Here is a 20,749-nt window from a genome sequence, read left to right as displayed (position 1 = left end):
ACGGCTCTTCCCCCGTGCTGGCTCTCAAGTGCATGGCTGCAAGCAGCACGTGCCCAGGAGAGTGTGGCTGAAGGCATGAAGCCGCCCAACGGAAGGGCTGAGGTGTGGGCAGGCATAGAGATGCAGGGAATGGTGAGAACGGAGCAGAAGGTTTTGGCAGGGGGGAGGTTGAACATCTGCACCAGCCAGGAGAGCAGATCTGGGCCTGGGGAGCAGGCAGACGGTCCCCTCCACCACTGCTGAGCTCCCTTCTCCACCTCTGGAGCAAGTTGGACCTTCTTCCCACCATCCAGCTTGCTGGACAGCCCATGAAGGGAAACAAGGCTTCAGGGACTCAGAAGCCACCTCAAAAATCCTTGTAGGGAAGGTCTCCTCCTCTGTTCCTTGGCACCGTGCCTTAGGTGCCCGTTCCTGGGAGCGGCTGTTTGCATCCCACCATGACCAGCAGACCAGAGCCGGGGGCTTCTGGAAAGACTCTCAGAGGCTGCTCTTGCCGCAGCCGTGAATGCACCAAGCTGTGGGTAGGGTGAAAATGGGAACGCGCCGGGAGCAAAACAGACTGGGTCCTGAAGTCAGCAAAAGACTGGCCAGAGGTTGGAAAATCTGCTGGATGAGGGAAGACTATGAGAGCTGGGGCTGCCCAGCCCGGAGAAGAGGAGGCTGGGGGGAGACCCGAGGGCTCCTGGAGGCGAGGGCAGCCGAGCGGTGCTGTCAGCGGCCAAGCTTTGTAAGATGCCTGCGCCTACGGACAGGGTCACCCTGCCAACGTTCTTCCAGAGTGATTTCCAAGCCTACAGCTGAGCTTTGTGCACGTGCTGAAGAAACAGAGAGGTTAAGCCAGGCACCACATCGCAGTGCCTTGGAGCCACCAGCTACGACGTGACAGGGCAAGAGATATTCCTAGGGCTGCTGTGAAACAGCCTGCTATCAGGTCGGGAGAGGACACGGTTCAAGGTAAGGACCATGGCAGCCCTTGCTGTGCTGCTGCTGAGGATCTTCATCCCTGGGAAGCCCCAGAAGGCCCAGCACGTGGGAAGGGCTCTGGGGCACAGCCACCTTGCCCTGCTGGTAGTACCAAGCACCAGCTTTAAAGAGTGAACTGCAACTTCCTCAGCTGGAAAATGTAGTTTCCTTTGGGATGAGCAGAAGAAGGTGTGCCACACCACGGGCTGGAAAGGTGCTCTGCCCCTTGCTGTAGTCTTGTGTGTGTGCCGACGTCCCGTGGGACGTTCCCGTCGGTGTTGCCTGGCTCGCCCTGGCTGTTCGGCTGGACAGGACCACAGAAGCACGGCTGCAGAGGCCCAGACACAATTTTACCCTCTTCTCATCCTTGTTCTCTTCAGATGCTGAGACCCTGCAAGACGTTTCAGTCCCCGCTAGCCTCTACAGCCCATTTCACTGATCACTGAAGGCAGAAGAAAGACTTCAGTTCACTTCCACAGGCTGTGCGCTAGGACTAGAAGCCAGCTTTTAAATAACACCCTCTAAGCAGAATTTCTCACAACCCCTTACAGCAGGACAGTCGTGTTCAGAGAGGTGTCCCCTTCGTATCGAGCCAGCCTCTTCTTTTGTCCCCTCTTCCCGCACAAACACTTTGCAGCAAGCTGCAGGGCACGGCTGGAGGGGAAAGCTAAGCCTACTTCAGACAAAATAGCACTTAGAGGCCTGATGCTGCTGTGAAGGGCAGAAATAAAAGCCTAATGGGAGAGCTGTGATGTGCAAGGTGGCTCTACTCAAGAACTCACTTGGATATCCGGAAGCTGCCCAGAGATGTAATTTATTTCGCTTTAAGTCCAAAAACCTCAGATGGCCTCTAAGAGCAGAAAACGCTCCAGGCCCGTTTGACTTTTTCTCCCTCTTTTTTTCGTGCTGGAGTAACAAACGGAAAAGCCCATTCGGTGAAAAGGCCGCAATGCAGCGAACTTTCAGCCGATGCTCAGAAGAGTGAAACTTCTGTTTGCTGGCACAGACCAAGGGACCACCCCAAGCACAGCCTGGCCTGCTGGGACCAGGAACAGCTCTTTTCTCCCAGGTTCCTTTGTATTTTGGAGCTGCGCAATAGGCGAGCTCGGCTCGACAGTGCAAACACCTAGGAGAGGAAAACAGAGCTGGAAAGGCCATAGGGTCCCCCCTGCAAACTCCTGGCTGGGACAACTTAAAGCTCAACTGGTTTTGATTAGGAAACTGTCCTCGAATGCATCTTAAGAGACACAAATGTGACGAGAGGCCAAAGCTCTGCTGCCTCTTGCAAAGGCTGGTGAAGCCGGGTAGTAAACTGGGTGAGAACTGTTGGCCTTCAGGCTTTGGGAGCGGTCCTGGCCACCCCAGCGTGGGGCTGGATCAGGGCTGTCCTGTCCCTGGATCTCCAGAGGAACGCTGCAGCTTCCTTGACGTTGGCACCCAGCTTTGCAAACGCACCCAGCTCTCAGACAGATGTGCCGAGGCCTTTGTGGCCTGCGATTTGAGTTTTCTGCCTCCCGTATGAGAAGGGTTTGTCACAGGTTTGCTCTCTACTCTACCTCTGTCACATGTGAGCCCCATTCCTCACCGACCTGTCCTGCCCACGCACCCAAACCTGGCACATGCTCTTCCTGAACTGGAACAGTTATCTCCTGCAGATAAGCGTGGGCAAGCAAGTGAAAACGCTCCGGATAGCCTTGCTCTGCTTTTGTCTTCTCTTTTTTCAGCAGAAAACCCTTCCTCCTCCTTGCTCAAAGCCACCGGAGGTGCTCTGTGGCTGAGGATCTCACCCTCCTTCCACCCCTCCAGCAACCCCATGAGCTGTGTTTGGTCCCTCCTGACCCCAGACTGTGTCGGTTGGCAGCTGCTGGGGCACACGCTGCTGCTCTCGAGCCAGCTGCCAGCCAGGTCTGGTAACACTGCCGTGGACCAAAATCTTCACACGGCTTGGAAAAGACAGATTTTAATCTGGGAGTAAGGAAAAGGGATTCCACCAAGCGTGGAAAACTCCTGAGGAGGGGTTTCTTGCCTGGCAGCAAGGCTACGGGACAGCAGACGTGGCGGTGGGGGCTGATGCCTTCCTTCACGGCTGCATTGCCCGCTGCCTATGACTCCCACCTCGTTTCTCGGAGCTAGCCTTGCGGCTCTCCACCTGCATGTCAGAAGCAAGCCAATTTTCCGCAACAGATTAAGTGCCTGGTGTGACAAATGTACTTAAAGTCAGGCGGGGAGACCCCTCCACAACCTGCAAAGAGCGTGTTTTAATATTCTAACTGAGTGCCTGCCGGTGCGGGGGTGATGCAGACGATGCCGGCGTGGCTGGCTGTACATCCTGTGGGTCTGCAAGGACACCCGTGTGGCTCCAAGGTCCCTCTGCTCTCTGTTGTGCACTGCCAGGGGCTGGAGAAGACCTCGCGCAGTTATGGCGTTTACGCAGCCATGCATAGCCCTTAGCGTCTCAGGAGCAATGTTGACAGTGTTGTTTTGTTTTAAATGGAATTAATGAAAACATCTGGGCTTCCCTTTGTGTAATACAAACCCTGCTGCAACCGAATTTTAAATACCTCTCTGTGGGATGTTTCTCACTGTACCTCCCCAAAGAACATCTTCTGCAAAGGAAAGCAGTGAGAAATTCTGGCACCGTTCAAGGCTCCTGACGTAACCTTTCCTCCTCCCGTCAGTGCTGGCTTTACTGCAATGATTGCTGAGGTACTGGAGGACCAGCGCAGCAGTTCCCTGTATTGCAATGCTAAGCTTGGGTGTGCTGGACGGGCCCCACGCGTGGGTGTGAGCAGTGTCCGAGCGCGTTGGGCTGGAGCTGTTGCAATGCCTTACCCTCAGATGTCTGGAGGACCAGGGTCTTGCTGTACGGGCTGACTCCTGTTTTGTTGAAGGCTTTGACACGTGCGCTGTACGTGCTGTTGAAGTGAAGCCCATCCACTGTGCACATGGTCTCCTTGCCCACGTACACCTCCTGCAAAGCAAGCACAGGCATGGGTTAGTGCCAGGACCACGGAGTCCCGGGGCAGGAGTACAGCTCCCAGCGGTCGTGACACACAGGGTTCAGCCATGCTCTGCTACCTGGGGCAGACTTATGAGCACTGGGTATGGCTAAAGCAGAGCAAAACAGCCCTGTGATTTGTTCCTTGACAATACTGTGCCATAAAACCAGTTTCTGTAGGGGAAGGAGATGCTATTCATATTGGGCCAAGTCATAAAGCATCAGTCGGGAAAAATTTCTTTATGGAGAGGGTGGTCAAGCATCGGAACAGGCTGCCCAGGGAGGTGGTGGAGTCGCCATCACTGGAAGAATTAAAAAAACGTGTAGGCGTGGTACTTCAGGATATGGTTTAGTGGGCTTGGTGGTGTTGGGGTGGTGGTTGGACTTCATGACCTTAAAGGTCTTTTCCGACCTTAATGATTCTGTGATTCTGTAATCCCAGCCAAACTCTGACTGAATCCCAGAAGAGCTCTGCCAGAGAATGTATATAGACTGAGCCCAGGACAGGGAAACATCCTTGCGGAAAACAATTTTGTGTGCACTTGGGTAGCAGGATCAAAGCATTCCTTGAAAGAAAACAAGGTGATCACACCAAATGGGTGCTGACTCACTGGTGTGTCACACCGTGCCGTAGCCCTGCTCAAAGGAATGGAGCTGTGTGAGCAGGGACAGTGGTGAACAGGCCTACGGGCTACCGAAACACATGGCTCACAAAGCATTGACTTGTATTTAGCAGATCCCAAGACAAAGCCCCGTTTGCTGCCCTTCACGGTGCAGATGGAGGCTCTGCACAGGCAGCTCGCCTGCTTCGCTTCCCTCCTCCAACTCCAGAGCCCACTGCGCTTCGCTGCCCGAGCTGCCGGGGTGGTCGGGTGCTGCTGCTTCCAGAGCCAATGCTTGAATTTGGCCCCTTTCCTTGCAGGTGGGTGCACGTCCCCAGAGCTTCTAGGCGTGCCTGCATGGTCCCCTGTGCTGCAGAGCAGAGGTGATGGCTTCCACCCCTCCTGACACCCTGACTGGGGCTGGGGAGCAGCAGTGGACCTGGGAACAGCAATGGGTCAGTGCTCGGGGTCAGAGAGCGCAATGTGGGTGTCCTAACGAACCGGGTGAGATTGGTGCTGGGACGCTAAGGTGGCCCTGGTCCACCCGGGCTCCAGCACCCACCCTGCAGCCCGTGAGAGAGCACAGCTCCTACTTTACCACCCCAGGCTCACTGCAAGGAGCCCCTTTTTGGCTTGATGCCCAAAGGCAGAGTCCTCTGGCCTCAGGACACCGTCCCAATCTCTCCTGCCTGTTTGTGTGGGAGGTAGCTAACAGGCCGGGCTACACATAGACCTGCTCTCGGCAGGGACTGTCACCCGTACGACAGTCGGCACTCCCAGCTCGCTGGGCGAATCGCTGCCTGACACGGTCAGCTTGCTGCTTTTGGGCAGGAGAATGGCTCAATGATTTGAGAAGCCAGCGATGTTCCCCTTTGTGGCACCGGCCGCGTCCCATCGGCTGGAGCATCCCAGCAGTAGGAATACCATGCACACCCAAGCTCCTTCCCACTGCTGGTGGGAGGAGAAGACGGGTGCGCTGGAGAATTGCCCTCACCTTGCCGGGGCGGCTGCGCTGAGCCTTGGTCTCCCCACACCCAGCCTCCCGCTCCCTTCTCTCTCCAGATTGCACCCACATCACCTCTCTTCTGCCTTGGCTCTGCTCTGGCTCCTGCCTGGCTGAGTTTCTTGTGGATGAATTCAGAAAATGCGGTGTGCTGGTCCCTGCGCCTGCTCTCGCTGGATGTGAACACACCAGGATAATTATCAGCGTGTCGGATCAGAGAAAAATCGTATTTTAATTGTGTAATTACAGCAATTTAAAAGCCCTCAGGCCTTAAACACCTCTGCTTGCTGGCAGCTGGCAATCCATGAGTCTTTCATGGCAATTAGCATACCTTGCATGAAATATTTAACAACCTAAAAAGACAGAGCTTCAAATGTGTTCTTTGCGTTTGCAAGTCATATTGGTCACCAGAAAGGTATTTCCACCCCCTCAAATAACCTTGCCCCCCAAAAAAGCCCGCAGCTTGTCTGCGCCGTCAGCTTCCCTGGGCACCCCAGCAACGACTCTCATATTTCCAAGGGATGGAGGGGACTTGCAAAAAGTCTGGGGAACTCTTTGGTCGCTTCATGGCAGGGCAATACTGGAGCCAGGAGTAACGCGTCGCCGCCGGGACTGGCTTCGTGCTGCGAGCACCTACCCTGAACTGGCCGCCGTTGCCGTCATCGAGCTCCAGGATGTAGCCTTCCACCTGCACCGTCGACAAGGGGGGCTGCTTCCAGGACAAGGTGGCACTGTTGTTGTGGGTGCAACACTCCTCTAGCTGCAGGATCGGGGGGGCCGGCACTGGGGAGGAAACTAAACACAAATTAGTGTAAGCCTGGCTGCTAGCGCCAGAGAGGAGGAGCGGGGGGATAGCCGTGGCATGCACATTTCCGCGGGAGCAGGGAGGATGCATTTATTGCCTCGGTGTGAAGCCAGCAGGGCACAAGGGACGTTAACTGTGATCTCGCGGGTGTGAGGTGGGGAGGAAGCAGAAAGGACTGTTCTCCAAACAAGCTCCACCAAATTCTTCCATCCCGCGGCCTGGTGAAGCTTTTCTGTTTTCCTCCTGTTTTCTAATGCATTTTGGTGAAATATGGCAGCGCAACAATATACCTGGTATAGAAGTGCCTGGGCTCTTCACCGAAGCCGGTCCCAAACCTGCAGAGCTGGCTGCAGCCATGGACCTGGCCTTATCTACAACCCCGCAGCATGCACTGCTCTGCTTCTCCACCGAACAAACTCACTGCAAGAGAACAAGCGATGCCGGAGCAGCAGAGACAAGCCTGGGGACCTGCAGAACGGGGAGCGCCTGATCTTTTTGCTGTGGTAGAGCCTGTCCTAAAAGGGGGAGGCAACCACACGAACTGGGGGACTTGGAGAAGAGATGAGCACGTCTCTCAATGATGCTGTTTTAGTGCCAGGGAATGAGAGCCCTTGACCTGCCGAAAAAGGCTCAGGGTCCTTCCCTGCTGTCCCAAGCACAGCACCCACTCTGGGGGTTCCTGTGGGGTCCCCGGGGTGGCAGCTCAGCCAGCAAACAGCCCTTGCTGCTGAACACCTCTGGGGAGGCACAAGAGGCACAGGCACATTTCAGAGAGGTCTCCAAACAGGCAGCAGGCAGTCCCTGCCCTCAGCCTCCGCACGCCTCTGGAACTGATGCTGGGAGGCTGCGTACCCTATAGCCTCCCATCAGCTACATCGGGGACATAAAGGACCATCAGGGCTTTTTCTGCTCAGAATGCTGTATTTGGGCATCTGCACATGTGTAATGCAGCCCACTCCTGCTCTGAAAAGCATGGAGGGATGACAGCATGACAGGGAAAGGGGATGTCCACCGACACATCCCGTCCCCTGGCTAGGGACAGCTCTCCCAAACCTCCTCTCAATGGAGCTGCTTGTCCTCCACCCTCATCCTCACCGCCCAAAGTCTGACAAGAGCCAGTGAAAAAAAAGATGGAGAATCCAGACAAGATGTGGAGAAGCCAACATGTCCTGAAGAGAAAAGATGGACTCGCTGGCAAAGATCCACCATTCACCACCTCCCTCCATGAGGGATTCACCACCCTCCTCCACCTCCTGGGTCAGATCCTCGGCAGGAACCACCAGGCTGAGGGCCTGGAGAAAGCGAGTGGAGAAAGCCCTCGTGTTACAGCTAATACAGCAGCAGGGATGCTGCTCGTGCTCAGCATGTGCTGGCAATGGATGTGGGATGCCCCATACCTATCGCTCACCTCTGCTCTTTATCAACACCTCTGGTGTTGCCCTGCCTCCTTCGGTGCTGCGACACGCGTTTGGGATCCAAACCCAACCTTCTGCTAAGCCTGCAAAATGCAACAACTTATTTCTACAGCGAGGGTGAGACGAGAGCACAGCCTCTGTCAGCTCTGCCCTGCCTCCACAGAGGAGAGTGGGCGGCTAAACTAGCAGCAGATTTGCTCTTATTAATTAAAAATAACCCTCTGGGCTAAATTGAAAGAAGGGAGGGCAGAACACGCTAACATCTCCATGACTGGTGTGTAAGCTAAACAGTAATCCAGACCTCCCCGGGTTTGGGTCCCCTTGCTAGCAGAAAATGTTACTGACACTTCAAATGAACAGCCAAACGAAATAACACGAGCAACTACGAGCGCTCCCAGCAGCCATGCCCAACGCGCCCTGCTCGCTGCAGCGAATACCAGCGGGGCCATTATTTGAAGATGCTCGATATCGTTACAGAAGGAAGCACTTGGTCAACAGCCTTCCTGTGTCTGACCACTGAGAAATGCTGGTGTGTGCAAATGGCTCCCGACTCAGGAAATCCAGCCGTGACGGCAGTGAAGAGCCATGCCAGACCTGCAGCTGGTGGCCTTTCCTCCAGGCAGCATATTTGCACCAGCTGAAGGCACAGGCCTCCGTTCAATGTCCTCCTGAGCTTCCCTGCCTCACAGCCCATTTGCATCTCCTGTCGGCTTCCCAGGGCTTTCCAAGGCACCAGCAGCTCACAGGTGGCAGTGGCTCCCTGCTTCCTGCAAAGCCGTGCAACCGCAGTGGCTCTCCGTGGTACGGGAGGGTGAGCACAGAGGGAACGGACAACGAGGAGGAAATTAAAACTGAAGGTCTAAAACAACAGGGAGGAGAGGGGAGGGAGGACTGACCCCGAGCTACGCGGCGTGGCTCTTTGTGCTTTTGTGTTTGGAGGGACACCGTGGCTGCCCGCAGCAGGCAGCTCGCTAGCTGGCCCACGCCAGACGCTGCTCAGCACTGAGCAAGCGAGCATGTGTGAGCAGAGGTTTAGGAAGTGCCTGTGCTGCTCCCGAGAGCCTGGTCCCAACCTCTGCCAGCTGAGCTGGGACCAGTCTGGCTCTCCTGGCATTACAGAACGCTTTCTAACGCACTGCCAGGCAAAACCAAGCTCCTGGCACCTTGATCTGGCACACAGCTGCCCAGGGATCAGAGGCAGGGAGGCAGATGGCTGGCCCAGGGGTGCAAAATACACAGGAACGGGCATAACTCTGGGTCTGGGATGCCAAGTCTGGCTGGGAGAAGATGAGAAAGTCTCCTCTGCTGCCCCTTCCCTGTGGTGAGTTGCATGGAAGCACTCAGCATGAGCAGAGACAAGCTTTTGAAAGGCACAGGAAATTTTCTTACCTTTCATCTGCACAAAGTCGAGCTGATGGATGGACTGCAGCAAAGGGGCGTTGTCAAGGTTCAGGTCGAAGTCCGTGGTCATCCGGGGCGTGAGCGTGCCCTTTCCCCACTGGTCCTCGGTTAAGTGCACTCTCCTGATGAGAGCGTCGGAGATCTGGTGGCAAGGAGCAGCCTCAGCTACCGAGGGCCACCTGGGCTGTGCGCTGTGCCTCGTCCCTCCCCTGCTCTCCTCCCTCCCTGTGCCTCCCAGGCTGCCACGTCTGTCCCTGACTGCCAAAGGCTGGGACATCACACGTGCTTTCTAGCATCACGCCTTGCTGCCGGATCAGATTGGCAGAGGGACGCCAGGAGCTCTGGGGACTATTTTAAAGGCAGGGTCTAGTACCAAAGGGACCAGCCCAGGAACCAATGGGGGATGTGGTTCTCAAGGGCTGTATGTCCGTCTCTTGCTGGAGAACCATAGGACAGCACGTGATGGTCACTGCCCCAGAAGTACACCACCACCTGCTGCACACCGGGGTAAGAAATGTCCCTGGCCTGGTTCTGCTTCTCCCTTGCTGTGATTTGGAGGTGATCAGAGGTTGGTCCTTTATTTTATGGTTGGAAAAGCTGGGGACATCATCTTTGGTGTAACTCCCCCAACTCTGCTGCGTTACCCCAGGGCTCTCGGCTGTGTGATGCCTTTCCCGCTCCCCTCGCAGCCCAGGCGTGAGCAGCTCCACACCAACCTGCAGGAAGCCGCTGGGGTCGTTCTCCTTGATGACCTCCAGGCAGTACTCCATCAGGCCCGTGGTCTGGCGCAGCTTCACCGTGCAGTGAGAGATCTGGTCTCGCACCACCTGCAGTGGGACAGGGAGAGCGGCGTGGCTCAGGGAGCCTGGGGAGCCGGGGAGCCAAGGGGCTTCGGTGCTGCGTGGGCGCAGGGGCACGGCAATACGAAGGGAGGCAAAGACTCCCTTTAGGAGTCTAGAAATAGAAATAGGCAGAACTGGCCAAGACTCATACACCAAATTCCAGGTCTTGGAAAAGCTGGTGAACAACAACAAGCCTTGTTTAGCTCAAAATTATTAACCCACGTAATTATTCAAAGCAGTAGGGCAGTTCCATGCTGTCTTTACTTAAGACAGCTTCCAAATGACCGCTTATGAACTCCATGCAAAGCAAATGCCTAAGATACATACCTCCATAAGATACACAGCTGCTGCTGCAGCCTCCGTGGGGCTGCCCTATCCATCCTTGGCGTGGAGCCGGGCTGCCGGCTTGGCTCTGTGGCAGCTGCACCCAACCACCGCGGGTGAGGAGCGAGCCTGGTCTTTTGCCATTTCCAAGAGGAATGAACGCACTACCTCCCCCAGTTTCAGCTCTGACTAATGACCTGCTTGAGATGCTCACCTGCCCATCAGCTGAGATGGACCACGCCGCCGAATTGCCTCATTTTCTCCACCGGCTGCAGCGGGAGTCTGGGGATGAGCCCAGCGCGGGAGGTGTGTCAGCGAGAGGAGATAAATCCTGCACGCCTTGTAGCAGGGCTCCCTACAGCACACCAAGCTCTGCCTGGGGCTGCCCAGGCTGCACGCTAAAGCACGTCTTCTTGCACCCGTGGATGGTTCCCCCAGGGGAACGTGTCTCAGCATCCCGGCGGCGCAGTACAGCCAAGTGTGTGGGCTGGCCGGTGCCTGCGGGCTCTGCTGCCCTTCCCTGAGACACAGCAGGGAGGACGGGGCTCAGGCCCCGATACCACGAGGGTGTATTTGAAGGCTGGCTGGTCCCTCCGAGCAACTGCAAGGTGCTCCCACACGCTGAATCCCCACAGAAGGAGACAGTGCAGATCTGCACCCGGTGTCAGAGGGATTTATGTCATGGGAGATTGGCAGAGCGGCTCAGGAAGAAAGATTTTATGCTTCAGAGGAACGTGTCCATGGCAGATAGATAATTTTTTTTCTTTTTCTGAAAGAGCTTTAAAGCTGTGTAAAGTTCTCCACTAGGACTGAACAAAGCTATGCAGCTCTAGGGATCATAGCTATTCAGGATGTTACAGACAGCAAAGACGAGCTTCTCAGCAGCAGCTGCAGCTGCGCTGCGACGGAAAAAGCTGCAATAAGCAGTGATTAACATTTCCGAAAGCAGTTGCGTCCTCCGCACCGCAGCCGGTGAATGCCAGCGCCTGGGTGCCCACCGCTCCATCAGCACAGCAGTGCTCGAATGCCCACCCCAGGCTGAGCTCCCTCTGCGAGCATCCCCAGGGACGGCGAGGTGCAGTGAAGCGCATGTCAGCCTCCTGCGGTGAATGAACCTGGGCTTCAAGGGGGGCAATGACTCCTGCAAGGGCGATCAACCACATCATGTGTTGCTTAATTTTAATTTAATCACCTCTACTTAATCACCTAACAGGAAGAAAAGAATTACCAGTCTTGCAACTTGGGACAACATATCTGCTTCTGTGAAATGCTATGTGGAGCTAGCGAGCAGCATGATCGGCACACACCGGTTCTGGTCTCGTATGCTGTCATGAGGAGGAAGACTTCTTTCAGTACCAGCTTCTAACACTTGAGTGCACTGGAATGGGTCTGCTGGGCAACAGCTAGTCCTTGAGATCTGGATTCCTCTTGGGCTCTGCTGCTCTCTTCCCAAAGCGTGGGCAAGTCCCTGGACTTTCTCCGTGGCGATGGTCAGTCCATCAGGGTGGGATCCAGAAAGTGCAGTGGGGTTGCAAAGCTTTGCAGCAACCGGCAGCCTCTTTGCAGCACCCGGCAGCCCCTGCCAGGGAACGCAAAGCAGCCCCTTGCACTAAGGGATCTCTTCTGGTCAGGAGAGGGGGCTGGGGGGCTGTTCTGCTCTTGCAAGGGTTGTTGGCCGCATGGATGTTGAATCTCAGCTCCAGACCGTGGTGTAACCACTGAGTGCGAGATGAGCCCAGCCTGCAGGCTCTAACCTTGCTGTTTGAGCATACCCTGACTGCATCTACCGAGCTCAGCTGGGCTGCAGATGGGCAAGGGGGGATCACATCCTGAATGTCCAGAAAAACAGCCTTCCTTCTTCAAGCAAGACCCCTCGCCAGGGAAATGCACACGCCACCAGGAAGACAGCAAAGATGGGATTGGTAAAACAATCTTCTTATCTTCTTTGCAGCTTAAATCTCTGTCTGGTTTTCCCAGGATAATGAATTTGTGAGCCTCTCCCTGCCCGAGTAGATGCTTTCGAAGTATTACCAGCAGAACTGCCATCTGCTACCGCCAGCCAGGCATGAGCCTCCAAGGAGCAGCGTTTGCTCGGTGAAGACAGGCATGGTGTCCCAGGACAGCCCTGGACACACGGCTGGATCCCCCGGCACCCTCTTGGCCAAAAGACGGGGTTACTGGCAAGGTGAGGGGACCTGCCACCCCTGCTCTGGTGCCAGCATGAGACCTGGGGGCCTTCCTGGCACTGTCTGGAAGAAGGGAGCTGGAGCAGGGAGGTGCCAGCCCCGGCTTTGCCCCGCCACCCTGCCCGCTCCCCGGCAGCAGCGTGAGGTGAGGCCAGCACCAGGCGGCTCCAGGCTGATTAATTACTGAGCTTCCTGGCAGATTATCCCTGCTAATAAAGGTCTGGTCCGGAGTGGAAGTGCTTGCTGCAGGCTGCCACTGAGGCTACGTATATCGTTATGCATGTGAGTGCAAACTGAGGTACAAGAATTCCCATTCAAACATAAGTAAAAGTGCTTTTTTTCCCCCCAAAAAAGGTGGTCAAAGACTAGAACAGAGAGGCTGTGGAGTCTCCAGCCTTGGAGACATTCAGATCTCAACTGGAGGCAGCCTGGGACAGCCTGCTCTAGGTGCTCAGAAGCTGCATCCAAGGCAGCTGTCCCTGCCCACACCTTTAGCCCCAGCGATCCTGCCCTTCTGCAACTCCGCGAGCCTCCTCGGGGACCCAGCATCTGCTCATCCGGAGAACTAGAGCATGAAACAGCGGCTTAATTGCAGCATCTACACAGCAGGCAAGCCGACAGCAGAAATCCACATTTCCCTTCGCCGCCAACAAACTGTTTTCAAGGCAAGGGGAGGGATCTTCGGCTGGGACCTGGTGGGGCTTCGTGGCTTTACAGCTCCTGCGCTCCACACAAGAGAAGCAGGATGCAGACAGGAACAGCGAGACTCCACGAATCACTTTGATTAGGGAAATGAAAGGTTTTAAAAATAAGACATAAGCATCCCACGTACCTTCAAAGGCACGGTCTAGACCCTGTGGGGCCAGTGAAGCCTACAAGTTTTCCCTATGGCCTTAAGCATCCTGTGGTTCTTCTCGTGCATCAGGGATTTCCACTCCCAGGGGTACCTCAGCTCCCTGTTACCCCAGTAATGAAGAGTATTTTGATGAAGAGAGCTGACAGCAAAATTTGGAAGTTCCTCAAGCCTTTGACTTGTGCAAGCAAATGAGGCTGTGTTGGGCCGAGGGGCAGCCTCAGGAGACTTCAGAGGGCTTGCAGCGTTCACCAGATCGCCAGGAAAACCAGGCTGCCATGAATTCTGCGTGCAGGTAGACAGTTTACAAACCTCTCCTGAAACCACACAGGTAACACACCTCACTGAGCGGCGGCACCTTCGGGGAAAGGCCTAATGGCTCAGCTGCAGAGGGCATTTGGGCAGCTCCATACATTTTATCTGTGGTCGTTTTTATCAAATGACTTTTTTTCCCTTTAGGTGCCAAAGGAGGCAACAGCCAGAACCTGGCTGCTAATTACAGCCTATGAAAAGGACTTTCCCTGTGCACTCACAGCAGCTCACTACTACCTTAAAATAGGAAATTTATTTCAAGAGCTTTTCTTCCCTGCAAGATGACATTAACTATAATTTACATTTTAATACAGCTCCTAGAAGGCAATAACATCTGCACTCATCTCTACTTAAATGTCTTCCTCACCTTCCTTCTCTTTTTAGTACTTGGCTAGACAACTGGTTTTCAAGGCACTCAACCTCACTTGAACCTTGGCTCCTCAGCACTCAGGACGAGTCCTGTCGGGAATGTCACGTGGAGGACACGGAGCCTCCTCACCCCGGGCACACCGTGGCTGGAGAACGGTCACCTGCATGGTGGTGTTCGGGGGAGCAGCGCTGCTGTGCTTCGCTGCAGCACTGCGAACCCAGATAGAAAAATCCCGGATGGAAAAACCCCCGGGACAGACCCTGATGTTTTGACTGTGCTGAATCCCACAACCACAGATCCTCTGAGCATTTCCAGGTGGATGTTTCCATGGTGACTTGCCTCTTGCTATTGGGAGAGGAGGCTCAGGCTGGAGCTGGAAAAAGCAGAGCTGCTGCGTTAACCAGCCCGTGCGATGCTGGTGACGGCACGTCCTGGAGGCTTGCACAGCCTCTCCTGATCAAAGGCTTCTGTACGGCACCAACAAGTGCGGGAAGGCGCCGTATGGAGACCTGGTCTCCAGCGCAGAGCCACTGGTGAACATGGCACGTGGAGAGATGCTACGGAGGACAGACTTGATCCAGCTCTTCAACAGAACAAGCAGAAAGCGTGAGGGGCGTCAAAAAACCAGAGGCATCCCTGCAGCCTGATCACAGCTGCTGGTCCCCAGTGCCCAGCTCCCGGTGCTGATGCCTTTCCCAAGGTGGTCAGACATCATGGCAGGGGAAGTAGTGGAGAGTGTGGAGGGATTTGTAAGAGCAGTCTGGTATCTGCATCTTTGGGAAATAATGCACTTCGCGGTGAGCTTATCTGACCTGTGTGTCCTGTCTGGTGTTTCCATACAGAAATGGTATGGTACAGGAAACTAAAGCTGTGCTTCTGTCCTGTTTCTCATCCTTTCACACCAGTCCTGATCACCAGTGACCTAACCCAATGGAGGACACCAAGTTCCCTTGGGCTTCCTGGAAAATCCTGACTGTAAGCCTTAAAGAAGGGTCATGGACGAGCATTTTATCTCTGGAGATCCAGTGCCATGGACAGGAGCCCTTGATGAGCGTTTCCTATATAATTAGCTCCCCTGGGAAATGTGACAACCACTGTTTGCCTGCAAGGGCTCTGCAGCCAAAGCACCATGGTGAAATCACAGAGCAAAGACATCCTATGACCTGAAGGCCAGAAGAAGGCCAGAATGTTCCACCACACTGCTCAGAGCTCAAAGGAGGTGCACACAGAGCTCAGTCCATGTGTGCTGTAGACTGAGGAGAGATTTCTTCCTGGGACAACACTGCAAGGAAGCCTCTATGTCCCCTGCACAAACCAGCCTGTGCTGTTGGGCATCTTCCCTTGGGACAGACCATACTGGTCCTTTGAAAACCAGGGCCAGCAATGAGGAGCAGGACAGGCAAGGAGGTCTGTCCCGGAGATGGAGCAGGCACCTGACCCCATGGCTCCTCCAGATGTTATTTTTTTTAAAGCCTGTGTTCTTAATCTGAATCCAAGTGTAGGGGGAGGGTGGGGAAAGGCAGGGAAATGTCCTTGCCAAGTTCGTTTCTTCCCAAACCTCTCCCCACTCTGCAGTAATTAGTTGTTGGCCCACAGGCAAACCTGGATTTGTGCCTGCCTCCATGAAATATGTGTCAAGCCAAAGTAGGTCAGTCCTGAGGCTGAGCTGACCCCAAGTCTGGGCACTGCACAGCAATGGGAGCTTGGGCTCTCCGGTGAAAGGCGCCTGTGGTGCCGAGCCAGCCGGCAGGCTCCGTCCCTCCATGCCTCTCCTCGCTCACACAGTGCCATACCGTGCCATGGTGGCCAACCTCCCAGCAGGCAGGAGGGGCAGCCAGGGTGCTGTGGCTCCATGCCGACTGTGGAGCAACTGATTTGGATCTGAACGGGCTCCTGAGTGATACAGATAAGTCTCACTGGTCAATCTATCTGCTCATCTCCTCCTCAGCTGAGACGCTTTGGAGACACGGCAGCGGCAAGTGGACATGCAGGCCAGACTAGGAGGCTCTGGACTGGTCTCCTATGGGACGTGGTGATGCTACCACCGCAAGTCAGGAGCCAACATTGTCCTGTCCTAACGTGAACATCAACCAGGACAAGTCCCATGGTCCTGCAGGAGGACCCACCACGGGTCCAAATTCAGCACAGAGTGCATGCCAGGGCACGTGTAGGAAGAGACGGCGCTGAGCAGGCAGCACGCTGCTGCGGATGGGGCGGGCGGAGGTGGGGAGCTGGTCCCTCTGCGGCCGAGCCTCGCACCCTGCACACCGTCCTTCCTGACACCCTGGAAGGATTCCTGCTCCCTCTGCAACGCTTCCAGCACTCCAGAGCCTCGGAGCAAGAGCTGGGGCTTTGTTATCCCCCCCAGCCTCGGGCAGCTGGGTGGATGTCCCGTTGGGAGGCAGCTGCTCCAGGCACAATGCTGCTCCCCTTTCATGTCTCGTCACGTTCCCCTGACCCTTTCAGCGAGGTCAGCCCAGCCCGTGCCCAGTTGGAGCTGCAGGTGCTGCCTTTGTCCAGGGGGTTCCTTGGACGGGGCAAAAGGGACACTGCCCTAAGCGGCGATGACCTGGGCAGCCCCTTCCCCTGGGTGACGGAGCATGATGGGGACAGTGGCAGTGCCGGAGAAGGGGACGCAGGGGACCAGGCTGCAGTGTCGGTGGGGAATGCCCAGCTTGGTGGCCTGGTGGGGCCAGGGGACCCTGTGTATGCACAGTGAGGACAGCAGGGAGGCACCCAACAGGCTCGAGACTCTCCTAAACCCCCTGTCCTGTCTGCAGCTTGTGAAGGCAGGCAAGACCTTCTCTGTCCCCGTCCCCAAGCCAGAGGGGAAGGATGTGTGTTCACCTGAGCCGCGTGCCAAGTCTGTGTGTCCCAGCCTGACGATGCTGAAGCCCCGGGAGGCAAATCTCAGCGTACGAGACACTAGCTGGCACTCGGGTGGCTCAGTGTCGCACGACTCTCCCCATAGAAGCCTAAGACCAAGGCAGCACAGCTGTGTTATTATTCATGCCGTCGACTCCCACAAGAATTAAAAGGGAAAATCAAATAATTTCAGTCTAAAAATCTGACCAACAGTCCACAGGCTGCAGAGCAGAGGGGAGCAGCTTTTGGATTTTAAACATCAGCTGCTGTGATGCTACTGATTGATAACTGGATGCTCGTGTGCTGCATCTGCTGGACCACGCAGGGCCATGGAGCCCCTCCTGCCTGTGCAGCTCCCTCCTCACGGAGCGCAGGGAGCTGCAAGAGCTCTGTCCTTCAGGGAGGGAGGCTTGAGGGCTGCTTTTATCCGAGTCCAGTCTGAAACCCAGGGGCTGTTTCTTCTTTTAAGGACCAGGCCTGCGTAATGACAAAGGCCAGCTGGTAACCAGGGTAGGTGCGGGTGGGATGTCCGTGTGCATGTGTTTTGGGGACAGGCGATACAGTAAGAGCAAGCCATGGGAAGCAGTTCCCTTCCTCTAGCCAAAAAGTGAAAGGCCTCCGCGGGTTGCGCCGAGCAGGGAAACTGCTTTGTGTTGCGCAGCTTTGTGAGTGTTTAACTAACCATGCCCTGAAGGGCAAGATTTTGAAAGAGAGCCCACCAGGCAGTGGGGGTCCTCTCTGCACCTAGAGGACAGGCCAGCAGCACGGCATGCCTGTTTGGGGTTGTGCTTTATTGTCGGACACCAAGCACTGATGCTGGGCTCAGTCCCACAAAGCTGCTATTGTCCGGCTCCCGATGGAAATGCTCACGAGCCCTCGTGCTGCGGTGCCCGTGGCCTGCAGGCAGACGGGAGACTGGTGGCCTCCTCCCTCACTTGAGGTAGGTTCAGGAATCCCTCTGGGAGCCTCCTGGAGGCCCCAAGGACACAAGTGGAGCCAGAGCAGAGACACAGAAGTTTCTAGACAGAACACTGAAATGCCCTTGGAAGAGGGACCCGGGGAAGCACAAAGTGAAATGCCTCAGCTGGCCTGTATCAGTGATGGCCAGGGTGAAAGTACCTTGTCCAACAGATACTGGGCACTGCTACACCCGCTCCTCCAGTCCCAGGTGGGATTTGGCCCTTCGCTTCCCTTCTCAGCCCCAAACCAGCTGAAATGGCACGGCGCAGTGACTGCAGGAAGGACACAAGCCAGGAGCCCGTTTTCACAGCTGACCTCAAGGCTCACCTTAAGAGCTGCACCTCAGTTCCCTCAACGCCAACGATTCACCTCTCGGTGAAACCTGAAGCCATGAGGTGCTCAACAAGCACAGGACAGGAAACACAGCAATTCCTCCTCCCGCCTGGTGACAAAACTGGCCTGTCACGATACCAAATGCCCCAGGACTTCAGCTGAAGGACTTACAGGCACTCAGCATCCTGCAGGATCATGCTAGTAGCTCGGAAGCAACATGGGACACGAACAGGGTTATTTTCCAGCCTGCGGATGCCGTACACACGGCTCTGCTGACCTAATGACTAGTGACGGGCCCGGTAATGGCGTAATTCAGTAGGAACCACCACCTGGAGGAAGCAGCACTTGCTCAGGGCGCGTCACGCTGGGAGCGGGCTGAGCATCTGCAGCAAAGTGGAATCCCGCTCACGTGAAAAGCAAGAAGAGCAGCTCTCCAGTGACCTCCCGCCCCTCCCGCAGCGCTTCACCCCCACAAACAGCGGCACGGGTCACGTCCCCTCCGGTGCCAAGCCTGCAGAAAGGTGTCTGACCGCCCCAGCCGGTTCGTCGGGGCTCACCTTCAGCTTGTGCTCGTGCTCCTTGTTGACGCGGGACAGCAACTGGGCTTTCCTTCTGTTGAGGGCATCGATGAGGGCGTCGCACTGGGCCACCAGGCAGGCCTCGAACTCCACGCTGTTCTCCTGTGGGTCAGAGCAGAGCATCACAGCCTGGGGCAGGTCTCCATTTCAGTTGGGAGACCTGATTTTTTTTTAATGATCCTGCATGGGCCATTTTTATACGTGCAGCTGCACCACCGCACCACACAAATCCACTCCATTAGCACGTGGGGAGCTTGTGCCTTTGGCTCATGGCAAACGTGGTGGTGGCAGGTGAGGAACAGGTTGGTCTGTCCTGCAGCATCCTTGGATCTGCCTATGGCAGAGATGGGAAGGGCTGGGGTCTCTGCTGCTCGCTCCACGACACAGGCAGCTTTGGGAGGAGCAGTTTTGGGCAGGGCTGCAGGGGGGTAGTATGAAAAGTCAGGTGTGGGCCGCTTTGGGAGAGCACCCACCAAACCAAGCTGGGGAGATGGGGCAGTGGATCGCAGAGAGCAGCTCATCCTGGCGGGAAGGGGATGTTCCTCAGCCAGGAGACACAGTACCTGGATTTGCTGCACCATGTTGCGGAGTTGGACCAGGAACTCTTTCGCTTCCTTGGCTCTGTCTGACAACCCGTTCAGGGCCTGGGAAAGCTGGCTCTGCAGGGGGAAGAAAGGGCAAGGTCATTTCCATGTCCTGGACTCATCCTTGTGCTGGGGGAGCCTGTGTGCGATTTGGGCTGGGGATGGACTGCAGCCCAGCACTGCCTTCCTGGGGTGCGCAGCCTTCGGCAAGCCACCGGGGTATCCTTCTGCCCCCGCTGCCCTGAGTGTAAGGAGAGGAAAAGGAGGGTTAGCCATCATTGTGGATTCCTTGGCTTTGGGAAGCAGATATTCAGTGTCCACCTCCTCCACAGGCTTCCCTGGGTGATCAGAGACAAGCCACATCCCCCCTGGGTCTCAGAGTGAGCCAGTGGCTACCTCCGCTGCATCTCTGCTCTGCAGGGAGCCAGACACCAAAAATCCTGTAGGATCTGACCCATGTCTGCTGAAGATGGCCAGCAAAAGGGCACAGGTCAGGCCGCTTGAATCAAACTAAAAATTCTCCCATCTCCCCATGAAAGCTACAGTAAAGCAGGGTCCTCCACCACCGTCCAAAATACTGACTGCCCCTTCGGCGCTGGGGCTGGGAGCACGCGCCCACAGCCTGCTGCGGCCCGTGCTGAGCCGAGCTGCATAACACGGTAATAACAATGACCATGACTTGTGTTTTTTCATTTCACTTTCCAAACATTAACTCCGGAATCTTCCCCTTTTGCTGTGATTTCAGTAAGAGTTACTATCTCAAGGGCTGGGCAAATCACCCGCAAAAATTTACCCCTCAGAGAGATTTTACCTCTTGCGTGGGCTGCAAATTGCCTGAAAATATCGCACAAGCTTTGAGGTGTGATCTTTCTTTGCGGCAGACACAGAAGGGGGTCCAGAAGACGGCTGATGTCCTCAAATCTCCAAAAACCGTATGTGACCACCCCTGCTGTGATCAGGATGTTGGCACCGGGCTGACAGCTGCCTGGTCACGCCGTGCTCCCCACGGACGCCGGCACGGGGAGAGGGAGGGGAGATGGGAGAGGGGAGCAAGGGGAGTGACGGCGCAGAAGGGACGCGAGCTCGCCGGAGCGCAGCGCCTGCTGAGATGGCGCTGGGCTGAAATCGAGAAAAACCAGAATCGCTATCGAAGAGACGAGGTAGCAAACGAATGGCAACCATTTAATGGTCCAGAAAATGACCTTACTGCTGCTTCCCCAGGAGATGTTAATATAACCCTAGTGATTTCTGCATTTCCTTTGTAATTTATCGTGCCCGAGTCATTAGGATGTGGAGCTAATCAGCGAAAGCATCTCCAATAAAAATGGGATTGCTAAGTCAGCTCGGCAGGGCCT

The 20,749-nt window shown here is 55.7% G+C and overlaps 1 protein-coding gene across 1 annotated transcript; it reads right to left on the bottom strand.

Moving 5' to 3' along the window:
• Positions 1 to 3,709: 3,709 nt before the first annotated feature.
• Positions 3,710 to 19,469, bottom strand: LOC104617602 (E3 ubiquitin-protein ligase TRIM9-like; the record flags this gene model as incomplete). Its single annotated transcript, XM_010282962.1, has 6 exons — positions 3,710 to 3,934; positions 6,204 to 6,361; positions 9,176 to 9,329; positions 9,904 to 10,014; positions 18,790 to 18,912; positions 19,374 to 19,469. Coding segments are annotated over 6 exons (867 nt in total), but the record flags the coding sequence as incomplete, so codon positions are not given.
• Between the last annotated feature and the right edge of the window lie 1,280 nt (positions 19,470 to 20,749).

The sequence above is a fragment of the Phaethon lepturus genome, unplaced genomic scaffold (assembly GCF_000687285.1).
Source record: "Phaethon lepturus isolate BGI_N335 unplaced genomic scaffold, ASM68728v1 scaffold31392, whole genome shotgun sequence".
In the NCBI taxonomy this organism is placed as follows: Eukaryota; Metazoa; Chordata; class Aves; order Phaethontiformes; family Phaethontidae; genus Phaethon; species Phaethon lepturus.
The sequence above is the reverse complement of the archived record's forward strand: the minus strand, read 5'-3'. Positions and strand labels throughout refer to the sequence as shown.